The 26,345-nt window shown below is 40.6% G+C and overlaps 1 protein-coding gene across 1 annotated transcript in view; it reads right to left on the reverse strand.

The window, feature by feature from the left end:
- DPYD (dihydropyrimidine dehydrogenase) overlaps positions 1-26,345 on the reverse strand; it is a 1,077,189-nt gene that overhangs the window by 596,655 nt on the left and 454,189 nt on the right. Inside the window, exon 11 of the mRNA XM_083157059.1 lies at positions 22,010-22,220. Coding sequence (XP_083013185.1) covers positions 22,010-22,220 — 211 coding nt within the window. The remainder of the gene's footprint in view (positions 1-22,009; positions 22,221-26,345) is intronic.

Consider the following 26,345-nt stretch of genomic DNA (forward strand, 5'->3'; position numbering starts at 1 on the left):
TATCATCCAAAAGCTTTAGGATAGGTGCCTGGCTCCTATGGACCCTCCTACATCCCAATGTTGAGCTGTGTCACCAGGACCATATCAGAGAAAGGGATTCGAACGGTAAGTTCTTACAAAAATCCCTTTGTTTTTATCTATCTTAAAGTGTTACTTTTTTGTATTTTGACTTAATTTTAAAAAACCTGTAATAATTGTGTACACGTTTTATACCTATTGAGTGGATACATTGCCACTATATATTGTGTAAAAATAATATATTATATTTTTTATTCTACCATATTGATCCAATTGTTTAGCGCTCCACCTCTTGCTTTTCTTTTGCTATATTCTATATTTAGGGGTTTGACGCCCCCTAGAGGAGCTGCTTGACAAACCACCCTATTAGGCACCTGTCTACTATTAGCCTTCTGGCTATTAGTCACCTTTCTGCATTGTCCACATCTCATCTCCTTCTTATCATTGGCTCCTGATAATTTTCAGCCCAAGGACCATGTAGCCCTTTACCCAACCCTGGTCCTAAGGGGAAGATTTATCAAATCTCGGAGATAATGTGAAGAAGATGCCCATAACATTCAATTTTCCCAACTTTGTCTTTCTCTAAGATTTAATCAAATTCCCTACAAGTATAAGGCAGGAGTGAAGGATACTAAGTCATAGAAGTCCTACTCACTAACTCAACACTTCCTGTAGTGAGTCCAGAAAGTGCTATGGTACTGACATATATTTGTTCTCTTCTTGAAAAGATGTTCTAACGGTCATACACTTAAATTCACATTCCAAGTGCTTTTCACCTGCTTTAAAATAACGTCTAACCTGGGCTCAAAATGCTTAGCTCAAATTGTTTTCTCAGGGTTTCCTCACTAATTTCCAATTAACTTGTTATTTCCCAAGTGAGTAAACATATGTTTTTGCATAATTAGATTCCAGATGTCTCACATTTCTATTTCTTTTTATGTTCCTTCTCCTTGAAGCACAAACATAATTACAAAGATCCATGATATTTTTGTTATCAAACAACTTTGGTTTCACATTTTCACATATGACAGAAAACAGCAATAAAGACCTCACCAAGTGATGAAGTATGACAAGACTTTCAATAAGAATACAAAACAGATTATTTGAAAATGTCAATATTCACAAGCTTAATTTCATAAGTACTCACAATGAATGTACTGTATATAAACAGAATTCACAATCTTCATCTACAAACCAAATGTATTGTTCATTCTAGCATCTGCCATCTTTGAAAACCCATGCAGTTCCTCTTCCCTGCCTTGGGTGTCGCTGTCTTCTGTAGTGCTTCTAGCACAGATTGGTCTGTATATCAGCACTGAGATGTAAACCAGACCTGTGCTAGAAACACAACAGCAGACAGCGACACCCCTCGGCTGTAAGGTAGCATTTATGAAGTACATTCTATAAAATGACCGGCAAAATCTGACTGGTTGCTATGGGTACCTTATCAATTTGTTTCACTAATTATGTATGAAACCTTTAGTCTTTGCAACAATAGTGTCTGTGGATACACCGAGATCTCAACAGTATATACAGTACAATTAGACAATTGTAACTCTTCTTTTCCATGTACACATTTTTGAAACTAGAAAAGAATTAGCACTTATCTAGTCACTTGAATATTGTAATTTACTTTAAATGAATTGACACAGGATGATTAGAAACATTTAAACTAAAAAAATATGACAACATCTCTTTAAGTTTCTATTCTTTATGACCTTGTCCCACCACAACTTGGCGATACTGTACCATGTAACCAAAAACACATGTTCCATATATGGGATAACTGAACTGCATTTCACTTAATTTTTTTCTGATACAATGTTAAAAGGGTTACAGTTAAGCTGGGTCGACACTATGCAATATGATCAGTCAACATTATTGATAATGATTTCCTTTGAAATCCCCAGAGTCACTGATATAGTACCTACACACAACGATTTAACAAATGGCAGAGATAAAAATATATACTGTATCCCCATACAAAATAGATGATATGTCGTTACACAAATACGAATGTTAACAATATATTGTTCATATCGTCTAGTGTGTAAACTCAATGTTGTTAACAATGCACACTCCTATGCATCGTTAATGATGTTCTTCATCATCTGAACATGCAGCTCAATGTTGACTGTACCGCCAATGACTGCATGTTCGGTGTTGCCTGGGTGACCTCACTGAATAATATCATTCAGTGTGTATTCACTGGATTGTTCACCTGTGTGCATGAGGCTTAAGAATCTGCTGTTTCATATGCTGAACACTGACAATAGTTAATGCATTTAATACAGAATACAGATTTGTAGTGTAACCATCTTCACAGCAATCATATTCTTAACTATCCCAAACTAATCCATAAATGGTGGCTGCTCCCAAGTACTTCATCATTGCATTCCCTCAGATTCATATACATTAGGTCAGCTGAAATCCCTCGCTCACAAGTACATCGGTTAAAAACAACTGCATCTGTTAATTGCTTACTGTATACTAAATGTACCAATCCTCTGCTTAACAATAGGTACATTCAGACTTCATTAGCTGAACAGAACAACCACTATACAATTCAAACTGTATAAAGAGAATATTTGCATGTAGTTTTAAGTAGTAGGTTTCGGCAAACATTCTTACAGTAGATCTAAGGGAACGCTAAACTGTCCTAATAAGCCTCTGCACCCATCAGTAAAAAAAAATGTTATATAATATGCTTCAATTAGTCCTGCTACTCTTAAAAAATAAAGTTTTATTAGGTTGGCCTTGCTCTTTAAATATTCTCTGCCGTATTAGCATAAATATTTATATCATGAACACATTAATGGTTGAACTGTTCCTTAAAAGTCTGGACTGTGGAATTATTTAGTTTGTGGTGTTCAGCCCTGATATTGCTGCAATGATATCTCTGCTTTCTCTTTCCTATGAAATCTATTAAACCTGTCACTTCCTTATCGCTTTGAGTTTTACATTCCGTAGTGCAGAAGAGGACACATTTGTGCTGTACTAGAAGAAACAGAACTCTGGGGAATTGGTAAGCAATACAGTGCAGATGCCCTGATCTTTCCATCATCACACTATTAACTCCTATAACGTGGCATACTACAGGTGCTAAAAGAAGACCGATGTTATTGTTCTATTTTAAATTGGTTCCCAGAGGAATTTCAATTTTAGCATTGGGAACCCACACAAAAAAGAAAATTAGATATAAAAATGTAAGTTTCTATATAATTCCTCGTATTCCTTTGTTGAATACTTGCCCGGAGGTGGGATACCAAGAGTGGAATTATGCATTTTCTCTTCATTTGTTATATTTTTGTTTGGTCAAGTTGTACACTCTCTTTTGTACCCCAATTTAACAGTTATTTCTGACATTTTAATTTCTAAGCAGTTTAAGATGTTTTACAACTTTATTCTGTAGACAAATCCTTTCTTGACAGAGGAAGAGAGGGATTTCCAAGGTTACCAAATTACATTTTGAGAGATGTATTGGGAGTTATCTCAAGAATGTACATAAAAGGCATTGGGGCCAGACAGTTTTACCACAAAGAACATTTAAGATATTCAGCTAATTTATTGCCCCTCATCTTATGGAAATGTAATATTGCTTTCTAGATTGCAAGACTCTCATCTCCCATATACAGAGAACTAAGATGACATTTATTAACAAGGAGGGGAACAATCTGAACTGTGGCCAATGCAGAGTTATCTCATCAATTAATATGTAAGTAAAGTAGTTTGCTAACATTCTGTATAATCTATAAAGGGTCATCTTTAAATTAATATCAGCGTTATACTGGCGTTAATCCGAAGAAACCCAGAAGGAAAACAACAAACCATCATTACTTCTGAAGGACTGCATTATAACCACAAAACACAGGAACATCAGGTGGCCTCAACACACCTTTGCCATGAGAACACCTGGACCAGGCCCACCAACCGTATGGCTGAGAACACCAGGACTACCCCTCATGGTGAGCATGGAGCTTTGAGGGGAAGCACCAGGGCCAGCCTATGTACCTATACTTCCCCCATCTTGAATGTGCCACCCACTTTCTCAAAACCGTACGCGTCCTACGACCTTTTCATACCCCCACTATCCACGTCGAAGTGGAGTTGAGAATAGAATAGTGTGGCGAGCGCAGCGAGCCACCGAGCCCGAAGCGCGGCGAGCCCCGCGAGGGGACGCGGATACCTTCACAGGTAAACGCGTCCCTTGGCGGGCTTCACAGGTATTCGCGTGCGCTCGCCACGCTTCTGGCTCGGTGGCTCGCTGCGCTCGCCACACTATTCTATTCTCAACTCCACGCCGACGTGGATAGTGGGGGTATGAAAAGATCGTAGGACGCGTACCGCCGCTGCTCGCCACGCTTCGGGTTCACGTTGATCGTGGGGTGGCGTTAACAATTGTGGGGGCCATTTCACACTTCAGGGTGCCTATTTGGCCTCTGTGGGCCATTTAACATTGTTTCCTATGGAAAAATCGGGTCAATTGAGGCATTGAACAGGAAAATCGGGTCAATTGAGACATTTAACATTGTTCCCTATGGGAAATCGCGGGCATCGCGATGGTCGCGTCGCACCCGATTTTTTAGTGCATTCAATGCCCGCGATGGGCGCCGTGCTAAGTAAAGAGTACCGTGTGTTCTATATGTACGGTGCTGGCTGGTGCAATCACAATGTGGCTCCGCTGAATGGCTGCCTGGGTGCTGCACAGCTCAGTAATTATATGTTCCCCATGTCCGGGTCCCTCATTAGAGTATATATATATATATATATATATATATATTGTGGTGGTAGGGCGGCACTCCGGCGACTTTTCAAAATAAAGGAGACAGACGCCTGCTTACATGTAGCAGGTGTCTGTCTCCTTTATTTTGAAAAGTTGCCGGAGTGCCGCCCTACCACCACAATATATATGGGGACATGCTTGTCTTCCAAGGGAAGGCACCTGGTGCTGTTGTTTCTGCACTGAACCGTTGAGTGCCAGCTATCCTACAAACTATATATATATATATATATATATATATATATATATATATATATATATCTCAGTACTGTTACTGGCTACCTAGCTGGCTGTGCAATCACCATGTGGTGCCGCTGAATGGCTGCCTGGGTACTGCACAGCTCGGTAAATATGTTTCCCATGTCCGTCTTCCTTATTAGAATGCTTCTAGTGCATATCTGTATATGTGATGTATATGTGTGATTTATATCTGTACTGCCATTGTTATTTGATCCTTGTACTGATAACCCTTTGTATTACAGTATGTGCATTGTTATTTTTAATGTCTGTAAAGAGCCTTGAGTCCTGTTGGAGAAAGTGTGCTATATAAATAAAATTGACTTACTTAATTGGTTTACAATCTTTGTATAACATCTAAAAGCTATCATACCCCCGTACCAGCTGCAAGTTAGTAGGCGCTCCTCCCAACGTCTTTTTCCTCCATATTCATATAAAAGTTATCATATACTGAAAATTACTTGTGCACAGTCATCAAAGTGTTCTTTGATTCTAACCTCTTTGAACACACAAAAAATGTTTATCTTGACTTTCCTCCTACTTTTAAGAAATATAACAAATATGTCCAGGGTATAGCCAGATTTTTGTGAGCCCTACAACAACAATTTGAAAATGCGCCCACCCTAATGATTTTAGAGAGACAAGTGTCTCCACCGTTGATGTTTATCTTATGCCTTAAAATAGTGCCCTAGTCATATTTGATAAAACATACTGTAGTATTTCCCTAGTTATTTATGCCCCAAATTAATTTTAGTGCCCAAATTAATTTTAAGCCTGAATGTAGTGCTATGGTTATTTTTTTTTAAAAGTGGTACCCTAGATCACAATGCATCACAGAATGTCCCAGTTCCCATTGTTCCACATTCTGTAGTACAGATGAAGCTCTGGTTATCTATACCGCCAGTGCCTTGTCTCAGTGCCCCAATCACTGTGGGAGAGAAAAAGATTTCCACCACCAATGAACAGAGTGCTATGTGAGCACCAATTAGATGGATGAAGGGCCAGAACAAATTGTCTAGCAGGAAATTCTGGTAACTTTTTAGACAATGGAGAGTAGTTAAAGACCCTTTACAATCTCTATAATATAAAAATATCTCCACTGTATCCTAAGATACAAAATATTTAATATACATGTATTTGGTGTTAAATGCTCTGGGAATTTATTCAACATTTTTATGCAAAAATTAGATCAACATATGCAACTCTGACGATGCTCTCTTCTATCAACAGAAGTTGCCTTGGTGTAACTCAATTCCTATATGGGGGTCTACCAAGATTGCATCAGATATTTGGAACATAATACTGGAAATACTGTCAATGGGCTGCAAAATATCAGCTATTTAAGAAACTTAAGCTGAATACACACTACATAGCATGTTTACTTAGCGTTATTGGTGGCAGCAGGGAACAGGTGGTGCTCCGGCATCAACAAGTACAGTACATACAAACTTGCCAATGCCAATTGAATGATGGTGGGGGAAACCTTTTCAGCGGGGACTCTTTTTAACAATGTGCTTCGTTGTCTGTATAGGCAGGACAACGGAGAACATTACTAACAACCTTTGGGAGTGTGCCTCTAACTATATTGAGCATACACTCTAAGCATAGAGACCCATTTCCTATACAATATTACAAACTCAGAAGAGGCAAAATGAGCAATAGAATTTAAAATATCACTTAATGTGTATGGGGTATCAGAGCAATGCAGTCTTGCAATCTAGAAAATGATGTACTGTAGATACTGATACCAGGTTACCTCCTAGCAGTTTCCTTGAAAATACCTTCTTTTTCAGACAGGGTTAAAACAAAGTCATGTACATAATTTACCATTAGCTGTTCGATAAGGGAAACACATTCTGATATCCCTGGCCATTGTACATTGTTGATCACAGTCTACGGTATCTTACCGTATTCAATATAAAACACTTCTACTCGCATATAAAGCTATTAACCATACTGCACCAGCATATATCTCTCTACTTACAAAATATCTCCCATCTCGGCCACTCCGCTCTGCACAAGATCTGTGTCTCTCTTCTGCATGGATCACTAGCTCCTATTCACTATTACAGGACTTTCATCGGGCTGCTCCCATCCTATGGAATGCCCTTCCACGCACAGTAAGACTCTCCTCTAGCCTCCAAACTTTAAAATGTTTCCTAAAAACTCACCTCTTCAGGCAAGCCTGTCATATTTAAGTTCTACACGCATAACCCTCTGAAGCACTTATGTATTATATAGCTTCCCTTCTGGACTTGTAACTTGGTGGGACTGCTAGGCTATTACTGGTGCCTGTCCTTGTGTTTCCCTCCTACATCCCTATAGATTGTAGGCTTGCAGCAGGGCCCTCCTACCTCCAAGTCTGTCTGTTGTTACCCAGTTTGTTTTATCACTGCCTACTATTGTAAAGCGCAACGGAATCTGCTGCGCTATATAAGAAACTGGAAATAAACATTTCCCTTAGCTTTATCACCCTGATGTTCTCTCATCCTTCTTATACTCTTAAACTTATTACACACTAGATGGAATTTTGAACAATTTGATTCTGGTGGTTTGAAACATTAAACTATTCAAATCACCCAGTGTTTAATGCTCTATGTTGTGACGATTCACACTCTTGCATATCATCAACATTGGCCCTATATGTAGGATGATGGAGGACATTGCTAGTGAGGACCATGCTGCAGAATGCTTATTTCCGGCTCCCCTGTTGGGTGTCATTGCTGGGTACACACACCGCCAGAGTGTGTACCCAGCTTGACTGTTCAACAATGAACACTAGATGTGAGATGCTCTGTTGTGCTGCAACACTGACATTCTGTTTTAGATTTTTCTGCCACATAAAAAGTTGTTGTTTTTTTTTTTTTTGGGGGGGGGGGGATATTTACTGAAGATGTAAAGTTCTTGTATAGGGAAAGCAAAAAAACTAAGAGTCTGACAAAGGCAAGCAATTCTTAATGGGGCTCATCTATATGTAAAACAGAATGTGTGTAATAAGAACATCAAGTTGTCTGTGAAATTACCTAATATGGGCACGATTAATCTACCTGACATTAATCCATGATGTGCCCTTTTTTATCCATCTGACATATCTCCTGAATTGGAACAATGATCTATCTGAGTGACCTTTGTTGTCCTATACATTGCATATATACTAACTAATTACATATTACAAAGTATTACCTTGAACTTTAAATACTCTCTAGAACATATGAGACACTATTAATAATACAGATATGTCCTCATACATCTTTGCTGCAGTCATGCTGAACAGCCCCTCTTGTCACACCAGGCAGCCTGAGAATCTTCTATTGCTGGGCCTTTTTTTGCCAAAAATGCATCTTTGTTGTGACTAGGATGCATGAGGAGACTGCGCTGATTAGGTCATAGATTATCAGTTGGGTGTGTGGTTGATTTGGAATATATGCATGCCTTGATGAGCGTTCAACCAACCAATGCATGCATATATCAGAGCGTGACTGCACACCCAAGAAAGATATATCTATCTTATAAAATAGTCCCTGTTGTGACAAAATAGTTGTTTGTAGATATAGGGGGTTATTCTGGTTGGCTTGCAAGTCCACCAAACCCCGCCTTGCAATTGGTTGGCTGCCGCCACCCATTCGCTGACCATTGAAAGATGTGGTGACATCTTTCAATGGTCGCCAACCATTGAAAGATGTGGTCCAAGAAAAATCCTATGATTTAATACCTTCCCCACTAACAAGCAGACCATAACCTGGTGCTAATTAGGGGATTAATGAGGATTCTATTTACCTTGAGCCAGACCAGGGTCTCTAAATACCTAAAATATTTTTGCTGCGCTTTTTTATTGTATTTAACTTTCAAAGTACAGGAACCTTTATCTTAGAGTATACCTAATAAAAGCTATATTTTAATGTTTAACCAAACCCCTTGATCTGTGATACTAGGGTGCCCCCACCCAGAGTTTTCTTTTTTCCTCCTCCTCCCTTGGCATTGTTTAAACTACAATTCTTACTCCGGGGTGCACCACTGACTGTCCCGCACAGAGGCACCACACGACATAAACTGTCTGAGTGCTCTGGGACTTACCTTTCCTTGCTTATAGGAATTTAGTCAGTTATTGTTACAGATCACTTATCACCCTATTCATCATCTAATAAATATCGGTGCGGATCTACTCCTCTTCCCTCCCCTTCCCATATCCCCTCGCCCTCCTCCTCAAAAAAACCTCTACATATGCATGCATGCTCAGGGGGAATGTGCGGGCAACTGACATCCGGTGATGTCAGCTGCCCGCCCCTCGCATTCGTGTCACGGCCTCATTACTCAGCATTCTCATGGCAATGTTCATGAAATGCTGGGCATCCCCTTATGGTAATGAGGCTAGTTCAAGACATGTTGGATGAGGTTTAATGTGACATCATGTGGTAAAATTCTGTCAGAAACAGGTCATATTGATTAAATTTGTAGAGTGATACAGCTGTGGCTTTGTGATAAGTTTCTAAGTACAAGCTGAAATACATCAGTCCTGATCTGTGCGGCCATTGGAAAACAATGCATGTCATGTGATCTATTGTGACCAATCATGTTGGTGAAATCTGTATCACTATGCCACACCATTTTATTTGATATATGTGAAACTTGTATATCTACTGATCATAATCTGTACACAACATGCTACATATTTTTTTTCTGATACAAGTTCTGTTCTGCCCCATATACAGGCACTGTCTTTATACATATACATATACAGGCATTGTATTTTTTTTTGTATTGGTACACCTGGCAATAAAATGATTCTGATTCTGACGGTCACACACACTATACTCATGTGTCATATAAAATTAATCAGCAGAGTCTCTTCATGCTGCTTAGTAACATTGCAAAATACAACTGTCTTTAGCAGAGTTGCACAGGACCTGGAAGCTCACTCATGCCAGGCATCTTGAGCTGCATGGTATATTGAGGCTACAGTAGCTGTATGAGGACACATCTATGACCATTTCTAGGAAACCAATACATTGTACCTGAACATATTTCACTGTGCTTTAAGGTTTTGGAATACTGTGTATACATACAGATAAGGCAACAGTTATCAAATCAATAAAGACACACTATTATATTATTTATACTGCAGACGGTATATATATCAATGTAAGTAATATGTACACAATATACTATAATGAAGTCTCATGAACAAAAATAGAATAGTGTTTGGACAGTTACAAATTAGGAGAATGTTATATTTACCATATACAGTTCAATACAATTACCAGATTAAAGAACACATTTAATTCAATTACAAAAAATCAATGGTCTTTTCTTTTAAAACGCAAGTGGAAAACTCTTAACTTTAGTACCATGATCTGAAATCAAATATGGATTAAGTCATCTGAAGAGAGCTGCAACTTTATCTAATATTGCATGCAAACTAACGGTTAATCAGTTAATACAAACGCCAAACATCATCACTGTTAGGCGCCACTGTGCGCCTGCATGCTCTGGTGTCACTCACAGTGCCGAAGCCGCAGGACACAGCTCCCTGCATTTCATACTACTCCCTGTATACCCACAATTCCATCTGCTTAGTGTGTTATCTTGCACGGCCTGGGTGGAGCAACCCTCTGTGGTTGTTCACCACCGTGTGGCGGATTAGGGGTTACCTTATTATTTGTATTCCATCCCTGCGCATTGTTGCGCCCACACCGTGTATTGTGTTATTATTACTACCGGGGCTGTCTGCTATTATTTGTGTGTCATCACCTGAGCATTGTTGCTCCTCTGGGGCCTCTGGGGATACCCCGTTCTGTTTTGGGTTTTAGTCAGTATTTCCCTTTGCTGTCTTCCTGCCTTGGCGGTTGCATTGTCACCCATAAGAACTGGCGTAACCAGCTCTTTCGAACACGGCTATAGGTGAAGCCTAGCCTTCCATGCAACCGTCAACTGCGGTCAGGGGCAACGGAGTCAGGGCATTGGTTCGGGGATATTCCCAAAGTCTTAACTCTTGCTCTCAGAATCCTAACAATCACTACATACCGTATACAGCACCAGGAATTGCGAACCAGCAAGAGAAAACATACTGACAGGCATGTACTGTATGCATTGATCCATGCACACTTAGGTCACATTTATGTGACCATACTCTTACTGTACTGGGCATCTGCTTGCCCATCCATTCACATCGCTTTGACTATTTTAGCGTAAGGAGCCACAATTGTATAATGTTAATATATCAGCATATACAGACTGAAGTGTACATTGATGGAAATTCTGTTGAACATGGGGCGTTGCCCGTAGCAACCAGTCAGATTATAGTTAGTATTTATTTTGCACCATCTAAAAGATAATAGATATAATTTTATTGGTTGCTATGGGCAACATCCCATCTTCAACAGAACTCCAATCCATCATTTTACCCCAAAGTGCATGTGTCCAACTGTACATCACCCGCACATTGTATGTATAGTACACTTATGGCTTAATTCTGCAAAGCACAGAGGACTGAATATTGCTGTGTAGAGGGCCTGATGTTCAGTATACTGTACATGTGAAGTATTGGGCCTCAGTGTAGTAAGGCTGCAGATGTCTGGGGTAGGGAGGGGGCGGCCAACGGGTGACTCTTCCATCTTGTGGTAGTGCCAAGGGTGAGAGTTTTACCATTTCTGTTGGAGAGCCCCTAGCCTGAGTGACAGAGCTGCGATAACTGGTCTCCGTGACCTCAGGGTTACTTAGCCAGCCGGTGCTAAAGGTGATCCAATGCTGCATACTCGTGCACAGCAGTGGATTACGCGTGCATACAGGAGGCAACTACTTATACCAGATGCCTCCTGCTGTATTATCTTATGAAAGCGGGTATGGATTGTATGGTCGACCTAAGAGTCATTAGGTCGACACCACTAGGTCTATATACTGTATATACTGCAAGGCTGACATGGGCCTAGGTTGACATGGACAAGGTCTACAGGTCATTAGGTCAACACAAGCATTAGGTCGACATGGTCTAGTCAAAAGGTAGACATGGGATTTTTCACTGTTTTTTTTACCCGAATATCGACACGGACATAAGATTACGTGCACCGCGTCCCCTCACATGGCTCACCGTGCATGCCTTGCTACACTCGGCACACTATTTTATTCTCCCACCATGCCCTAGTGGATGGTAGGGCATGAAATACCACCTGTCGGCACATGTCAGCTCAAAAGACAGTGAAAAACCTCATGTCGACCTTTTGACTGTCAACCTAGACCATGTCGACATAATGCTTGTGTCGACCTAATAACCTGTTGACCTTGTCCCATGTCGGCCTTGCAGTATGTCGACCTAATGACTGTCGACCATCTTTAGGTCAACCAACCGACCGTATTTCATGAAAGCATAGCTGCTGCTTCCAAGGAAGTTATGCTTAATACAACCGCACATGAATCAGGCACCCAGTGATTTTTTGCAAAATGAGTATATGTACCAAGCTGCATCACTATTCAGAGTGATACATACCTCAGCCAATTCTCTGAGCACAGGGTAACAGGAAAAATGGCTGCTGGTCTTGCGCACTGACATACTGGTGAGATTCATACGCATTACAAAGTGCATATAGTTGCTTTAGCATTCCATCTTTAATCCATTCCCATTCAGCATGCCGATGTATTTGGACTCAGAATCAGAACATAATGCATTGTGTACTGAAACCATTGGTATGCTAATAGCATTATACAATATCTGTCTCGAAAAAAAAAAACATGTTCCTTCAGTATATTTTATAGTTCCGTTCTTATAACAAAACATTTTTTGTAACACCTTTCTCATGCAAATTTTGAAATCCAAGGATGAATGCCAACATATTCCTGTACAAAACCGTCTTGTTAATACAACTAACTGTTTTTTTAAACGCTCACTATGTATGGGTATCACATATTTGTAGGACTGGAAAGTGAACACCTGTTTATGTAGAGAGTCAGTCTGGTAGAGGCAGATGTAATACCAGATTGCCCATATGGTTCTGCATATGATTCATCAGTGGCCTGGAAGGACGATCATTTCTTTATATTATCTCCATGCAGGAATTTTTTTTTTCCATGAGATTCCAACTTGGCAGAAGGCTCAGAGTTTATCAGGTTCACAAGTGCACTGGGGATAGGAGCTAAGTATCCAGCGTAACAACGTATGCTCTGTGTGTGACAGTACATTAGTTATATGCTATAAATGCAGTGTGTTCGGGGAGTCAGCTTAGTTGTGGCACAGTTGGAGTTTTACTGAAAAATTTTGGTTGCAGCTAAGAAAAACATTGCCTTTCATATCTCTATGATTATTCAGTATTTAGATAGACATGCAATGCTTTACTCCCCCCCCCCCCCCCCCACACGCACACGCTGGCCTATCCACACTGATAATGACCAGTATAAGAAGCAGTCCCCCCTACCCCCACAATCAAATAGTTATATATCTGCCTATGGATAGATATATAACCCTGTAGTAATGGATACATTTTTAAAGAGAAACAATATGAAGAAAGTTACACACTGCAATACATCTCAGTACTGGAGATACCCGGGTGCTACTTTAGGTGTCCAGACAGGCGAAAGCCTCTACCATGGTGTCAAACAGTTATGCTCCCCTTCTCCTCACTCAGATTTGGGTAGTGAACAACATTGCATGTGGCAGTTGCAGTTCTCTCAGTCTTTGCTTCACCTGAAGGAGCTGATCACAAATGATTTGTACATCCATAGCTAAATGTGGGCAAACAGAGACCTGTTTGCTGATATTTATTTATTTACAGTTTCTTTTATAGCCCAGCAGATTCCTTTGTGATTTAAAATTGGAGACAGTGATAAAACAATCTGGGTATCAACAGACTTGGAGGTAAGAGGACCCTGCTGCAAGCTTACAATCTATAGGGACATAGGAGGGAAACACAAGGACAGGCACCAGTAATAGCATAGCAGTACCATCAAGTTGCAAGTCGAGAAGAAAAGCTATGTATTACATAAGTGCCTCAGAGGGTTATGCATGAGGAACTGAAATATGATAGGCTTGCATGAAGAGGTGAGTTTTCAGGGAACGCTTGAAAGTTTGGAGGCTAGTGGAGAGTCTTATTGGGCTTGGAAGGCCATTCCTTATGATGGGAGCAGACCGATGAAAGTCCTGTAATAGTGAATTGGAGCTGGTGATCCACGTAGAAGATAAACGCAGAGCAGAGTGGTCGAAGATATTTTGTGATAAGTAAAGAGATATATGCTGGTGCAGTGTGGTTAATAGCTTTATATGTGAGTAGAAGTATTTTATATTGAATACGGTAAAATACAGGCATTCAAAGGAGGGACTGGCAGAGCAGTTCAGAAAACAATGAGCATCTTGCTAGGAAGATCAGCCTAATAGCAGCATTTAAAATGGATTGCAGTGGCGAAAATCTGTTCTTGGGAAGACCAATTAGGAGACTATTGCAATAATCAATGTGGGATATAATGAGTGCATGGATAAGAGATTTAGTAGTGTCTTTGTGAGTAAATTTGTGGAACAAAAGATAGTTCAAAGTCGAGGATGACAGTTCTTGGCTGTTGGGAATATAAGTAATTCTGTTTTCGAAATATTAAGTTTGAGGTGGCCGGAAGACATCCAGGCTGATTCGGCATAAAGGCATTTGGAGACTTGGCCCAAAACCATTGGTAATAACTCTGGGGTTGATCGATAGATTTGAAGTAATACTGAAATCCAAAAGATAAAGCATTGATTGAGAAAAGCAGAGGACCTAAAATTGAGCCTTGTGGAACTCAGACTGACAGAGGTACTGAAGAGTCAGAGAAGTGAACATTGAAAGAGCGATCAGATAGGTAAGATGAGAACCAGGTAAAGGCTGTATAACTAAGACCTAGGGAGTGCAGTGTTTGTATTAGAAGAGTGTGATTAACACTGTCAAATGCAGCAGAAAGATCTAGAAAAATAAGTTGTGAGTAATGGCCTTTAGACTTAGCAATCACCATATCATTCACAACTTTAGTCAGTGCTGTCTCAGTGGAGTGTTGGGAACGAAAGCCTGATTAAGTGGGTCTAATAGGGTGGGAGAGTTAAGAAAGTGTGTGAGGCGAGAGTAAACACGAGTAGCTTGGAGAGGCATGGTAGCTGAGAAATAGGGTGGTAGTTAGAAAGAGAGTTAGAGTCAGAATTGTGTTTTTTTAGAATGGGTGTATATCACTGCATGTTTGAGAAAGATTGCAGATTTTAGTTAAGGTTGGGATAAGCACAGGTGATAGAGTTTTAACTTCATCAAGGGCTCTTTCAAGAGTTTGGTACAGGTGGGAAACAGCAGTCAGGAGAGGTAAATGTAGAAATTAGTGAGAGATGCTGTTGCAGAGAGTTTGAAAGGTGTGGTAAATTAATAACATTAGTATTTCTGTGGGTTAGAATAGGCTTGCATGAATTCATTGTCAGTGAGCTTGGGATAATGGAGGAGCGTGAGAGGCTAATGAGATTGTAATCAGAGAGAAGGAAGGGAGTGTTCCTATAGTCAGAGACTGAGCACAACCTGGTGAAAACAAGGTCAAGGAAGTGACCTTACTCATGAGTAGTGGAGTCTGACCACTGGCAGAGGCAGAGAGAAGATGTTAGAGAGAAGAGTTTGGAAGCATGCAGAGATGGTGGACTGTCAATAGCAATATTAAAGTCACCCAGGATGATGGTGGATATGTCGGAGGATAAGAAGTGGGGGAGCCAGGCAGAGAAATCTTCCAGAAATTGAAGTTTGGGAAGCCCAAGTGGGTGATAGATAGCAGCAACATGCAGAAAGAAAGGGTAAAAATCTGAATAGAGTGAACTTCAAATGATGTAAATGTTAGTGAAGGAACTGTTGGTAGAACTGAGTATGTGAAGGATTGGGGCAGTAATATACCTACCCCACCTCATTTACAGTTACCAGGCTTAAAGGTGTGAGTGAAGTGGAAACCACCCTGTGACAGTGCTGCAGGTGAGGCCGTGTCTGATTGTGTGAGCCAGGATTCTATAATGGCCAGCTGGTTGAAATTGTGAGAGATGAAGCAGTCGTGGATGGATGTTAATTTGTTGCAAACAGAGCGTGCATTTTATAGGGCACATTTGATTGGTGGGTGGTGGTAGGCATGTGATATTTATGAGGTTAGCTGAATTTCTATAAGGCTTGGAACCTGTTAAATCTGAGTGAAATGGGTGGTTGGGGCCTGGGTTTGGTGATATGTCACCAGCTAATAAGATTAGAAAGGAGAGATAAATATAGGTGGTTGTTTGTGTTTTTTTTATATTGGTGATGAGATGTGGATGTGAACGTACATGTAGAAAAGTAAGTAAAGAGCTCATGAGTGTTTAGAAGAGGCAATGTACACAGAGTGATGAGTGTCAGGGATATTATAGGATGGTTGAAGTTTGGTGAGAATTCCATGTAATGAAATGAGAAGTAGCATCAAATACCTTTACAGAGAAAAAACATATTTCAAACATGGGGGTGTCATTTGGTGGTTCATTTTTGGTGGAAAGGGGTAGAAGGTTTCATCCAACTGAATATTCCAAAGTACCTCAAATCCTGGCAAGAAATAAAATGGCACCCTCATCTTTGAAATATGGATTTCTCAATGTTAAGGTATTTGGTGAGAATCCATCTGTAAGGTGGTTGGATGAAACCTTCAAGCCCTTTCCACCAAAAATGAACCACCAAAATTACACCCCCATCTTTGACATATAGATTTCTAGCTGTAAAAGGTATTTGGGGAGATACCAATTGTTAGGGACTTGGATGAAACCTTCTACCCCTTTGCACCCAAAATGAACCATAAAATGTTATGTTAATATAGAGTAACCAACCATTTTTCTAATCATACTCCCAGTTTTCACCTTCACCTTCTCTGACATTATTTCTGTGAAATTGCTCTCTGTTTGAGACAGTTTGTGTTTGTGTCATCATCTGTGACTCAAAAAATTATACTCGTGTTTAGGCAGCAGCAATTGTATCTTTCAGTGTCTCAGCCTCTCCTACCCCCCTCCTTATTTGTGAAGGTCTTAATGGAGGAATAACAGAGTGGACCTCACCTCAAAATTGTATCTGCCAAACATTGGTCAGAGTTGGTGATGTCAAGTAAAACTTCTTACAAAGAACCTGCAGGAGTTGTAGAATGCTTTGCGTTTGTGAAGACTTAGAGGACAGGGGGAAACTGCAGGAGAACACTACTGGTGCAGATAGTACTCATGCTCAAAGTAGTCCAATTTCCCATAAATTTTCCATGGTGGAATAACAATAGCCAGAAAATGTGTTACAAAAATAGTATTACAGGAGTGAAACCGCTGTGGAGCAGACAATAAATAGATACAGCCAAGTAATGTTAAGTGACTCAGATAGTGAGACAGCAAAAACCAAGAACTTTGGAGAGGGTCTACTAATAAATAATGTCTAGAACACTACACCTCAAATCAGCAGATGTCTTATAGAGTTACTCCCGTAGTCAATTTTAGACCCTTGAACCCAACATTGATGCAGATTGAGTTAAAATATATTAACAATTATTAAAATTGACCTGTAGTAAATCTATAGCTCCCCTAGTATATTTATTAACCAGTAGAGAGGACTTAACTGAATCAATATATACAAATAGAGCAGCCTCTACTATAATTCTGTAATAAAAGCCACAAGTAATTTGGTCATGGGACTACATGACATCTAATAGATAGGCACTTTTTCAGGGAACAGGTTGTGGACATGAACTTTATTTGTCGTTATTCACATGTACTGAGTAAAATTAATTGTGTGCAAGCTGGAGCTCGCCCGCGTTGTACCTTGCTGCGCTGCCAGCCGCTGAGAGACAGTAGTTAGTCTAGTCAGTCCCCAGTCGCCCGGTCATCAGGCCTACAGCAGCCAGAGTGAAACTTCGGCGGCGGGCATCCCTGCCCCCGCCACCCAGTCAGCGTCAATCCACTGACCCCCCACACAATGCGCTGGACTGGGTACCGACACAAGCGGCACAGAGAGCAATGCTGCTTACTTGTAAATCTCTGGCTGGTGGAGGAGCCGCCGCCGCCGCCCACCCCCCACCCACCTGCCCAGCTACTCAGTGACAGTCCAAGATGCCAGCCATGGAAACAGAAAAAATACTGCATGGTGGATTGTGGCAGTCATTATTTTAAAAAGGTGCTGCTTCTGTTATCAGGATTTGAGTGTTAGGGTAATGTGTCCGGGGTTGGGGGTGGGGGGAGGGCTGTCACCCCCTGGATGGTGGCAGTCACTTTTTTACAAGGTGGTGCTTCCTCCCTCTATGGGGGGGGGGGGGGGTTGTCACTGGCAGTCATTTTAATACAAGGTAGTGCTTCCTCCCTCTATGGGGGGGTGGGGGGCGGTATACTGTAGTTTTGCCTAGGGTGCCTAGATGCCTTGCACCGGCCCTGTGTATAACCTTTTATTTACTTCAGGTATGTATAAAAGTGAATGAAAAAATAAAATGCAATTCAATATTTCAGTCATATATACATGAACAAATTGTTCTGCAGTGTCCATGATTAGCTTTAGATTTTGCTAATTTGTCTCAGAATTTCTATTTTTATATGTTGAACCTTGTACTGCATATATGTAAAAACATACCAGGTGGGTCAAATCAAAACAAAAATAAATATTATAAAGAATACCCAGAATGAGTGTTCCTTGTTAATAGTGCACTACAAGTTTTATTTCATGTTATATGGTAATGCTCTCATTATAAAAACAAATAAACTGCAGTCGTTACTTAGGTCAATTAAAAAAGTTCCTGATTCAATCATTATTTAATAGTAATGCCCCTTTAGATCAAATAATAATATTACTCTCCACTTTTGTGAAATATTTCATACAAGTGCAACTTTTAATTATCTTTTGTGGGCACTGCTGCTAGTTTTTTATCTTAACAGAATCCTACTGTTTATTGTTGTATAAATGGACACCCCTATTTAATTAATATGAAGAAAACACTTGCTCACACTTGTGGAACTACAGTACAAATGATAATATACATGCTGGCCACATGCATTATGGCATTTGAAGTTTAGAGTACTGGCCCGTTGCTGAACATCACAATACATAGGTCTGTATAAAAATCGGGATGGTGGATTTAAGTCTGGTAGTTTAAATTTATATCCATTGATGTTCTTTTTGCCCCCCAGTCTGGTGTACAAACCACACATCAAAGCACCACAAAGCATTGCTATGTGTAAACAAACTACAGTACAAGTTAGTAAATCTTCCCCAGTGTGTGTAAAAAAATAAATAAAAAAAAACATTACACCCTCCTCCTCTTCCCTTTAGCCACAGACTTGTGGTTTGTGAAGATGTGCTATGCTTGCCATCTGTACTATCATTACTTTTCTTTCACCCAAAAGATTGCTACATCTAAACATTGCTTTAAAATGAGAAGTCAATCTCTCAACGTTTGATATTTTCATATGGCAAAGAATTACAGTAGCTGTGCTGGTTTTTTGCATTTAATTCTCCATTTTTCTTTTGCCAGGGAAAAATAAAAGACAAAAAATAGATACATGATGGAAATGACTTTTCATTAGCCAAATTGCCTTCAGAACATCAAAATAAAAAGCAGTAATACAGACAATGGTCCTACCGTGTTGTGCAACTGGCCCATCGTAGTCTGTTTTGATCAATTGCACAAAGCTGCCTGATTTCCTTTGGTGATTCAGGATGAAAAGTAATATTAATAAAAATAAAGAAGTATTGTGGCTCTTCACGTCAAATTTACTTGGCCTGTGGTAGTCACTGATCTTTTCGTTTCACAATTATGTAAAGAGATGTAGAAAACAAGTAGAACCTTTACCTCATTTTTTAAAGTCCATTTTAATCATAAAAAAGTTTCCCTTCCAAAGACTCATGCAAAGCCGATATAATATGTGCAGTGATTGCAGAACCCTAACCCAAATGTCATTGGCAGCAGTGTTCAACCATAAAGACTGTGTAGAATACAAAGTATTAGGGAAAAAAATGTATGACCTGTCTTTTAATCACAACACCTGGATCTGAACCAAGAAACATCACTTCACAAGAGATCACAGAAAAAAAGTAGAAAGACACTAGCACATAAAACAAATACTCAAATTGTATACTACTTTTTATATGATGATTGCAGAGTCGGTCACCAAGCACAGGCAATATAGGCAAATAAAGGCATTTGAAAGGATTACGGGCATCTAGGCAGGTGGGACAGCTACTGTATATTCAAATGAGCAATTTGGGGCTTTAGATCTATTGCATATACTGTAGCCTTATTGCACTGGCTGTGGCAGGCAGAGCAATTGAGCCACCTTGGCAGGCAGCTAGAAGACAGTGGCGGGCAGCCAGATGATGTCAAAGTAGTAAATAATGATAGCCGGAGAGTCACTTGTTTGGCCTGTGGATGGAATCTGCAGGTAGTAGTTCATGTTGTTTGAGATACTATATATATATATTAGTGTGCATTATTTTAGCAATGTTCTGGAGCTGGGGCTGGCGGGACACCTGTTTGGGATGGGGCTGGAAAGACACTTGTGTGGGCTTTAGTGGACACAAGGGAGAATAAGGCTGTGTGGGATGGGAAGCACACAACAGTGGTGGAATGGGAACACAGATCCACAAGGGTAAACCCTAATGTAGGTCATGCCTCTATTTATGTGCTCAAACACCAAAGCCTCCGACACTGGCAGAGCCCCCCTCTTGTAACAGACATAATCTTGCCTAGGGTACCACATTGGTTAGGGCCAGCGCTGATGTGTACTATTTTGGTGATGAAATAAGCAGGAGAGGCTCCAGAGGAGGGGCCGTAGCCCAGTTTTAAATAAACGTGGGGGGGGGGGCACATCAACTGCCAACAACTGCCATTCCAAACTGTCTCACTATTGGTGTGGTTCGCCTATTTGAAATTTGAACTGTGTGCAGCCCCAGCTCTGGAGTAGCCACCTGAAATAAGTTGTTTATTACACACCAGCAGATCTACCAAATGCATAAATCAAACCAGGAAATTTTATTGAGTAGGAGTTTATTAAGCACTTGAATGTTGGTACTGCCATGCTCAGCGTTATATACACTCAGCGTAACACACACTCACTTCCTGGATGGAGCGGAGCTTGAGCTGAAGCATGCACAGCATTAGCTGGTGATGTATGTAGGAAGCAGTGAATATACAAGAGGTAGTGTGGAATGGTTTGATAGTATTTATCTCTAGTACAGTATATCGCAGCATCTCTGTGAGCTTTGGTGGAACTCATCTATGTCCCAATGCTACATTCTTTCACAGTGAGAAGATGGCACCACAGATTTGCTGAAGACCAGACCAGCAGCTACTAAATTTTGGTGAAGTGAAATGCTACCCTAAAGGAGCATTATAAAACAATGTAGTAAAACAATAATAAAAAAAAAAAACACTTGAAAATTTAGACTTTATGTTTCTTCTATTAATATTTTTATCAAAGTATCCATTTACAGTACATGAGCTGTTTTATTTAGTTTTCAATATTGGAGAAGAAATATATGTAAGGTTAAATAACCTATCTGATGCCTACTTATTTGAATATTCATGTCAGTGCATTAGCAATTGTGATCATTCACTTTTATTCCCAGTTATACATTATGCACTAGTTTTGCATTTGGATGCATGATGTTTATATAATATATATATATATATATATATATATATATATATATATATATATATATATATATATATATATATATGTATATACAGATGGAGCGGCGGATCTCCCGCTGGTCCCCGCCGCTCCATCCCACCTCCCCGCCACCCCCCCCTTCCCTAACCCTGCATGTCTCCCTGAAGGAGTAATGGGCAGGGTTTGCGTCCCCTGCTGCCCGGAAACTGGGACACGCATGAGTGTGGGATGCTCGTGCATCCCAGTCAGATGGAGCACCATCTCGCCAGCGAGGGCATTCTGGCAAGCCCCAGCCCTATCTATATATACTCTATGGATTATGATGCAATACAATCCAACCTTGTAACCCAATAGCTGTACAGTACCTGTAGGATCACTTAGTATTGATCCAAATGCACTGATGATGACTTCTGCTTTTAACTGAACAATCTGATCTTCATCTTCAATCCAGTTTCCAACCTCATCCTGTTCTGTGCGGACAAACTGCATACCACTCACTTTCCCATTTTTCAGAATGACTTTGCGAGGCGACAAGAATGGAAGAAATTCACACTTTTCCTCCTTCGCTATCTCCACCTGCAAAACAAAAATGTATCTCAGTTTCTAGTCTCTTTTATATTAAGTAATGTGGTAATACCAAACAGTGCCACTTTATTTGTTTTTTTAACCCACTGCATGTTTCTTGTATATCACAGTGATGACAACAGTAAAGTATACAAATGAGGTCTTACCCCTTTGAGTACCAACATCTGCTAAAAATTGGCAGCATCGCTCACATTTGTTATGTAAATCCAAATAAAAAAAATTGTGTACAAAAAAGATTATATTTTATAGATAAGGTAAACATTGCAGGTCATTATGGCGAATAAAAAAGTTTGCTTGCCAATTTTCACACCTATTTTGACAAATTAACTTGGCACTCAAAGGGTTGAGTAACCATAAAAAATGTGGTTTAGTCATTATGATCGTTGTCGGTTTTAGTACATAAAGCATTGTAGCTCATATACCAAAACATTGTGATTTGTTATAATACAATATTTTAATACTGTAGCATCTGCTGACAATTTTTTATTGTATTTTCATACATTTAAATGGACATTGGGATTGGAATGGCAACTGTCATCACAATACAGTCTACACTGCAAATTTATGATCCCCGGTCCGACCAATACATACTATCTAGATCTATATTTAACCCTTTTTTAACCCGGGTTGGTGCTTTCACACTGCTTCTTGACCCGGGTCAACCCAGCATCAACCTGGCAATAACCCAGTTTAAAGGTGCAGTGTAAAATGAGTATTCATTTATTAGGGTCAATAGTATCACCTGAAGATGGGGATGCTAAGGAATCTGAACAGAAAAACAATTATTTGGGGTTTATTTATTGAAAAGCGATCCGTGTATGGTATTACTTGCCTTAAACATGGGATTCCGGATTGCCAGGGCTAGGTTGGGTGCGTGCAGAAATGCACTGTTTGCCGTGGCCACACGTGTAGAAATGCACGTGCGCATTAAGAAAACATCGCCCCAGTGTCAATGAACATCCACTACCGAATGGACCAGAATAAGGTCCATAACGTAAGTCCTTATGCTTGTAGCATTAGACTGCTGACCAAATAAATTAGTCATCACAGATGTGAGCTTTTTAGAGCATAAACAAAAATGTATTTGAATAAATGAAAATGATGTGCTTCAATTAGAGTTAGGTTGGAATCTAGCTTAAGTGCAAAAAGTTCCACCGGTGTAAACTTATCGTTGCTGGAACTGGTGTTGTAAAAAATATCAACAGATATCAGAATTTTGATATATTGATGTATTTGAGCTGTTGGGATACAGTATCAAATTCATCATAACTGCAGCCATATCTATTGTAAAATGATCTGTTGACATTGGCAATGTCAACATTATGTCGTCTCTACCATTAGGAAGCTGCATAGGGGCTCAGAATCTAGGGAGCGCACTGAGGGGCAGATATATGAACTGGTGATGAGGGGAATCTGCGCTATCCCCATGTGCTAAAGCAGGGGATAGCGCTTCCCCTGATCTAAGACACCCGCCGAGCGGTTGTCTATAGCATGGCGGTGTGAGGCATAGCGCAGCTATCATATTTCGTAGTGTGCTCCTGCCTAATTTATGAACGGTCAGCATCGCTGACCGTTCTGCCGCCTGCAGCTATCGTCTTCGACAGCTGCAGGCGGTGATGAACTATTCCCACAGTAGGGACAGCGCTGTCCCTGCAGCTGGCTCTGAGCTGCACTGGGGATCTCGCGCGAGTAGCGAGATCCCACGCATGCACAGTCCAGCCGGCCGGGGAGAAGCAGACAGCGCGTCAGTGTTAACTGATGTGCTGTCAGCTGGAGGAGGAATCGCCGGATTGGGGAGTTAGAGCTCCCCCGCTTCGGCGGCAAGATCTTAGAAGATCTTGTCGCTGTCCCCTCCTGCTTCGCCTTGCTACTGAGGCGAAGCAGGAAGTGTTATAGCGGCGCTATAATAAATCTACCCCTGAGTCTATCACAAAATTTAGAATAATTCTGAAAGGGGCATCCACGTTGAACTTAATGCAAATTGCAGGTGTTCAAATTCTAAGACGCCACCTCCCCACTTTCACCTGAGGTTCTGGAAAGTTGGTATTAGTGTGGGTGGTGCTCATGGGAGCAGAATGCTGACGTATTGTCTAGAATGCTGAAAAACCTTGCACTGGCACTGTGTACAACAAGGACGTCTTCTACATAGATATCTGGCGGCTACAGAGAGGAGCAGCTACTAGGAAAATGTAAAGCCGCAATGGTCTGATATATCAGTCACCAAAGTTATTTTTGTTTGTTTGCTTTTTTAAATACTGTATTCAGTATTATGAAATATTTTTTTTTAAGTTGTGCTGGATAATTTTGAATAGATTTTCTAACTCAATCATTAAAAAAAATTCTGAGCAAAAGGTGTCAGAAAAAAAAAATGCATTTTAAAGATAATTAATGCTAACTAATATTTGTGGGTCTTCATTACCTTTGACATAAAATGGTTATCCTTAAATCTGCTGCCTACAATCTTGTGTCCTTCTGAAAGAAGGCAGTCTGGAGTATGTGCCCCCCTGACTTTTATAATGAATTAAACATTTTTTGCATTTTTTAGCTTGTGCAAACATCATTAAGCAGTTACTACTTCAAAGGCTGATTACAAGAATGCATCAGTTTACAAATATTATTACTGTTTTGCCTGTTGGCTGTGTCTTCATAGGGCACGTTCAAATACTTTTACTATTAACACTTATTTATTTTGTACCAGCATACTGCACAGTAGTTTGAGTGCAAACTAATACCCCTTTTCCATCTGAAACCCGTGTTAAACACGGGTTTTTGAACACGGATCATACCCGTGTAAGACATGGGTAAAAACACTGTTCACACTGCACATAGACCCGTGTTCTACCCGTGTCGGAGCCTTTTACACTAAACCCGGGTAAATCCCAAGAATGCCCACAAGACATAGCTTTTTTCCAGTCCAAACCAGTTTGAAGTCACAAAGGGGACAAAGGGGACAAAGGGGAGGGGTGGTGGGTGGGGACTTCTTACAGCATTGCAGCAAAGGAGTGGGGAATGTGCTGCTATGGCTGCTTGTGCCCAGCGTGGGCAATGTGCTGCAATGGCTGCTTGTGCCCAGCGCCGGAGCAGCTGCTGCTGGGAAGCCTCCTCGTGGTCAGCATCTCCCAGCGCGTCTCCAGCAGATGACATCATCTTCTGGTGCCCCTGAAGAACCAATTACCGGCCTCAGAGCGTTACCCGGATCTAAAACATGGGTAATGTGCGTTTACACTGCGCACAGACCAGTGTCATTGCCGTGTTTTACCCTGGTAGATACCAGGGTAGAATTCCCTGGTCTCTCTACCCGTTTTTTGTGAAAAGGACACGTTCACACTGACAAAAAACCCATGTCGGTGCGCGTCCAGGAGCAAAAACCCGGGTAGAATTTGCTAGTGGAAAAGGGATAATAGTAATACATTGTGTACAAACATAGTAATAAAACATAAACTGGGTATTAATATACAGGTATCCAGATGGCAGCCAGACGTCTAGTAAACTGATCAGAGGCAGAACTCTAGGAGGCAATGGAGTCATCTGCCGCCGGGCTCCTGCTCCCAGGGGGGCACCTCTCCTCCCCCTGCAAGTATAAATCAGTTATTTAAAAGCCAACAATATTGCTTCTGTGGCTGAGTTCTGTGAGATATATGTGTTATATATCTATATTTCTTAACAGAAATATATATTTTATATAAGGTTCTATTGGCTTGTGTTGTGTGTATGTGTGTGTGTGTGTGTGTGTGTGTGTGTGTGTGTGTGTGTGTGGAGGGGGGGGCTCCAATATATATCTTGACTCTGGGCAACTGGAACAAACCTACTCCACTGGAGGGGATGCAGTACACAAATTGGGGGGCCACGAGCTAAGATGTTGACATTAACACAAGAAGAAAACCTTAAAACTTTGACCTATACATGTCAATCCTTCTCCGGATGACCTTTCCCTTGTGTTGATCTTTTCCAGTGTCGACCTTGTGCACGTCAACCTTTTGATGTTGACCTAAACATTGTTGACCTGTTACACAACATCCAAAGATATAGATATAGCAGTAAGAGGGCCCTGCTCAGAAACTTAGGGGTACATTTACGAAGATGGGAGATCTATTGAAAATGAGATGTTTCCCATGG

This window comes from Crinia signifera, chromosome 8 (genome assembly GCF_055691185.1).
Source record: "Crinia signifera chromosome 8, ASM5569118v1, whole genome shotgun sequence".
NCBI lineage: Eukaryota > Metazoa > Chordata > Amphibia > Anura > Myobatrachidae > Crinia > Crinia signifera.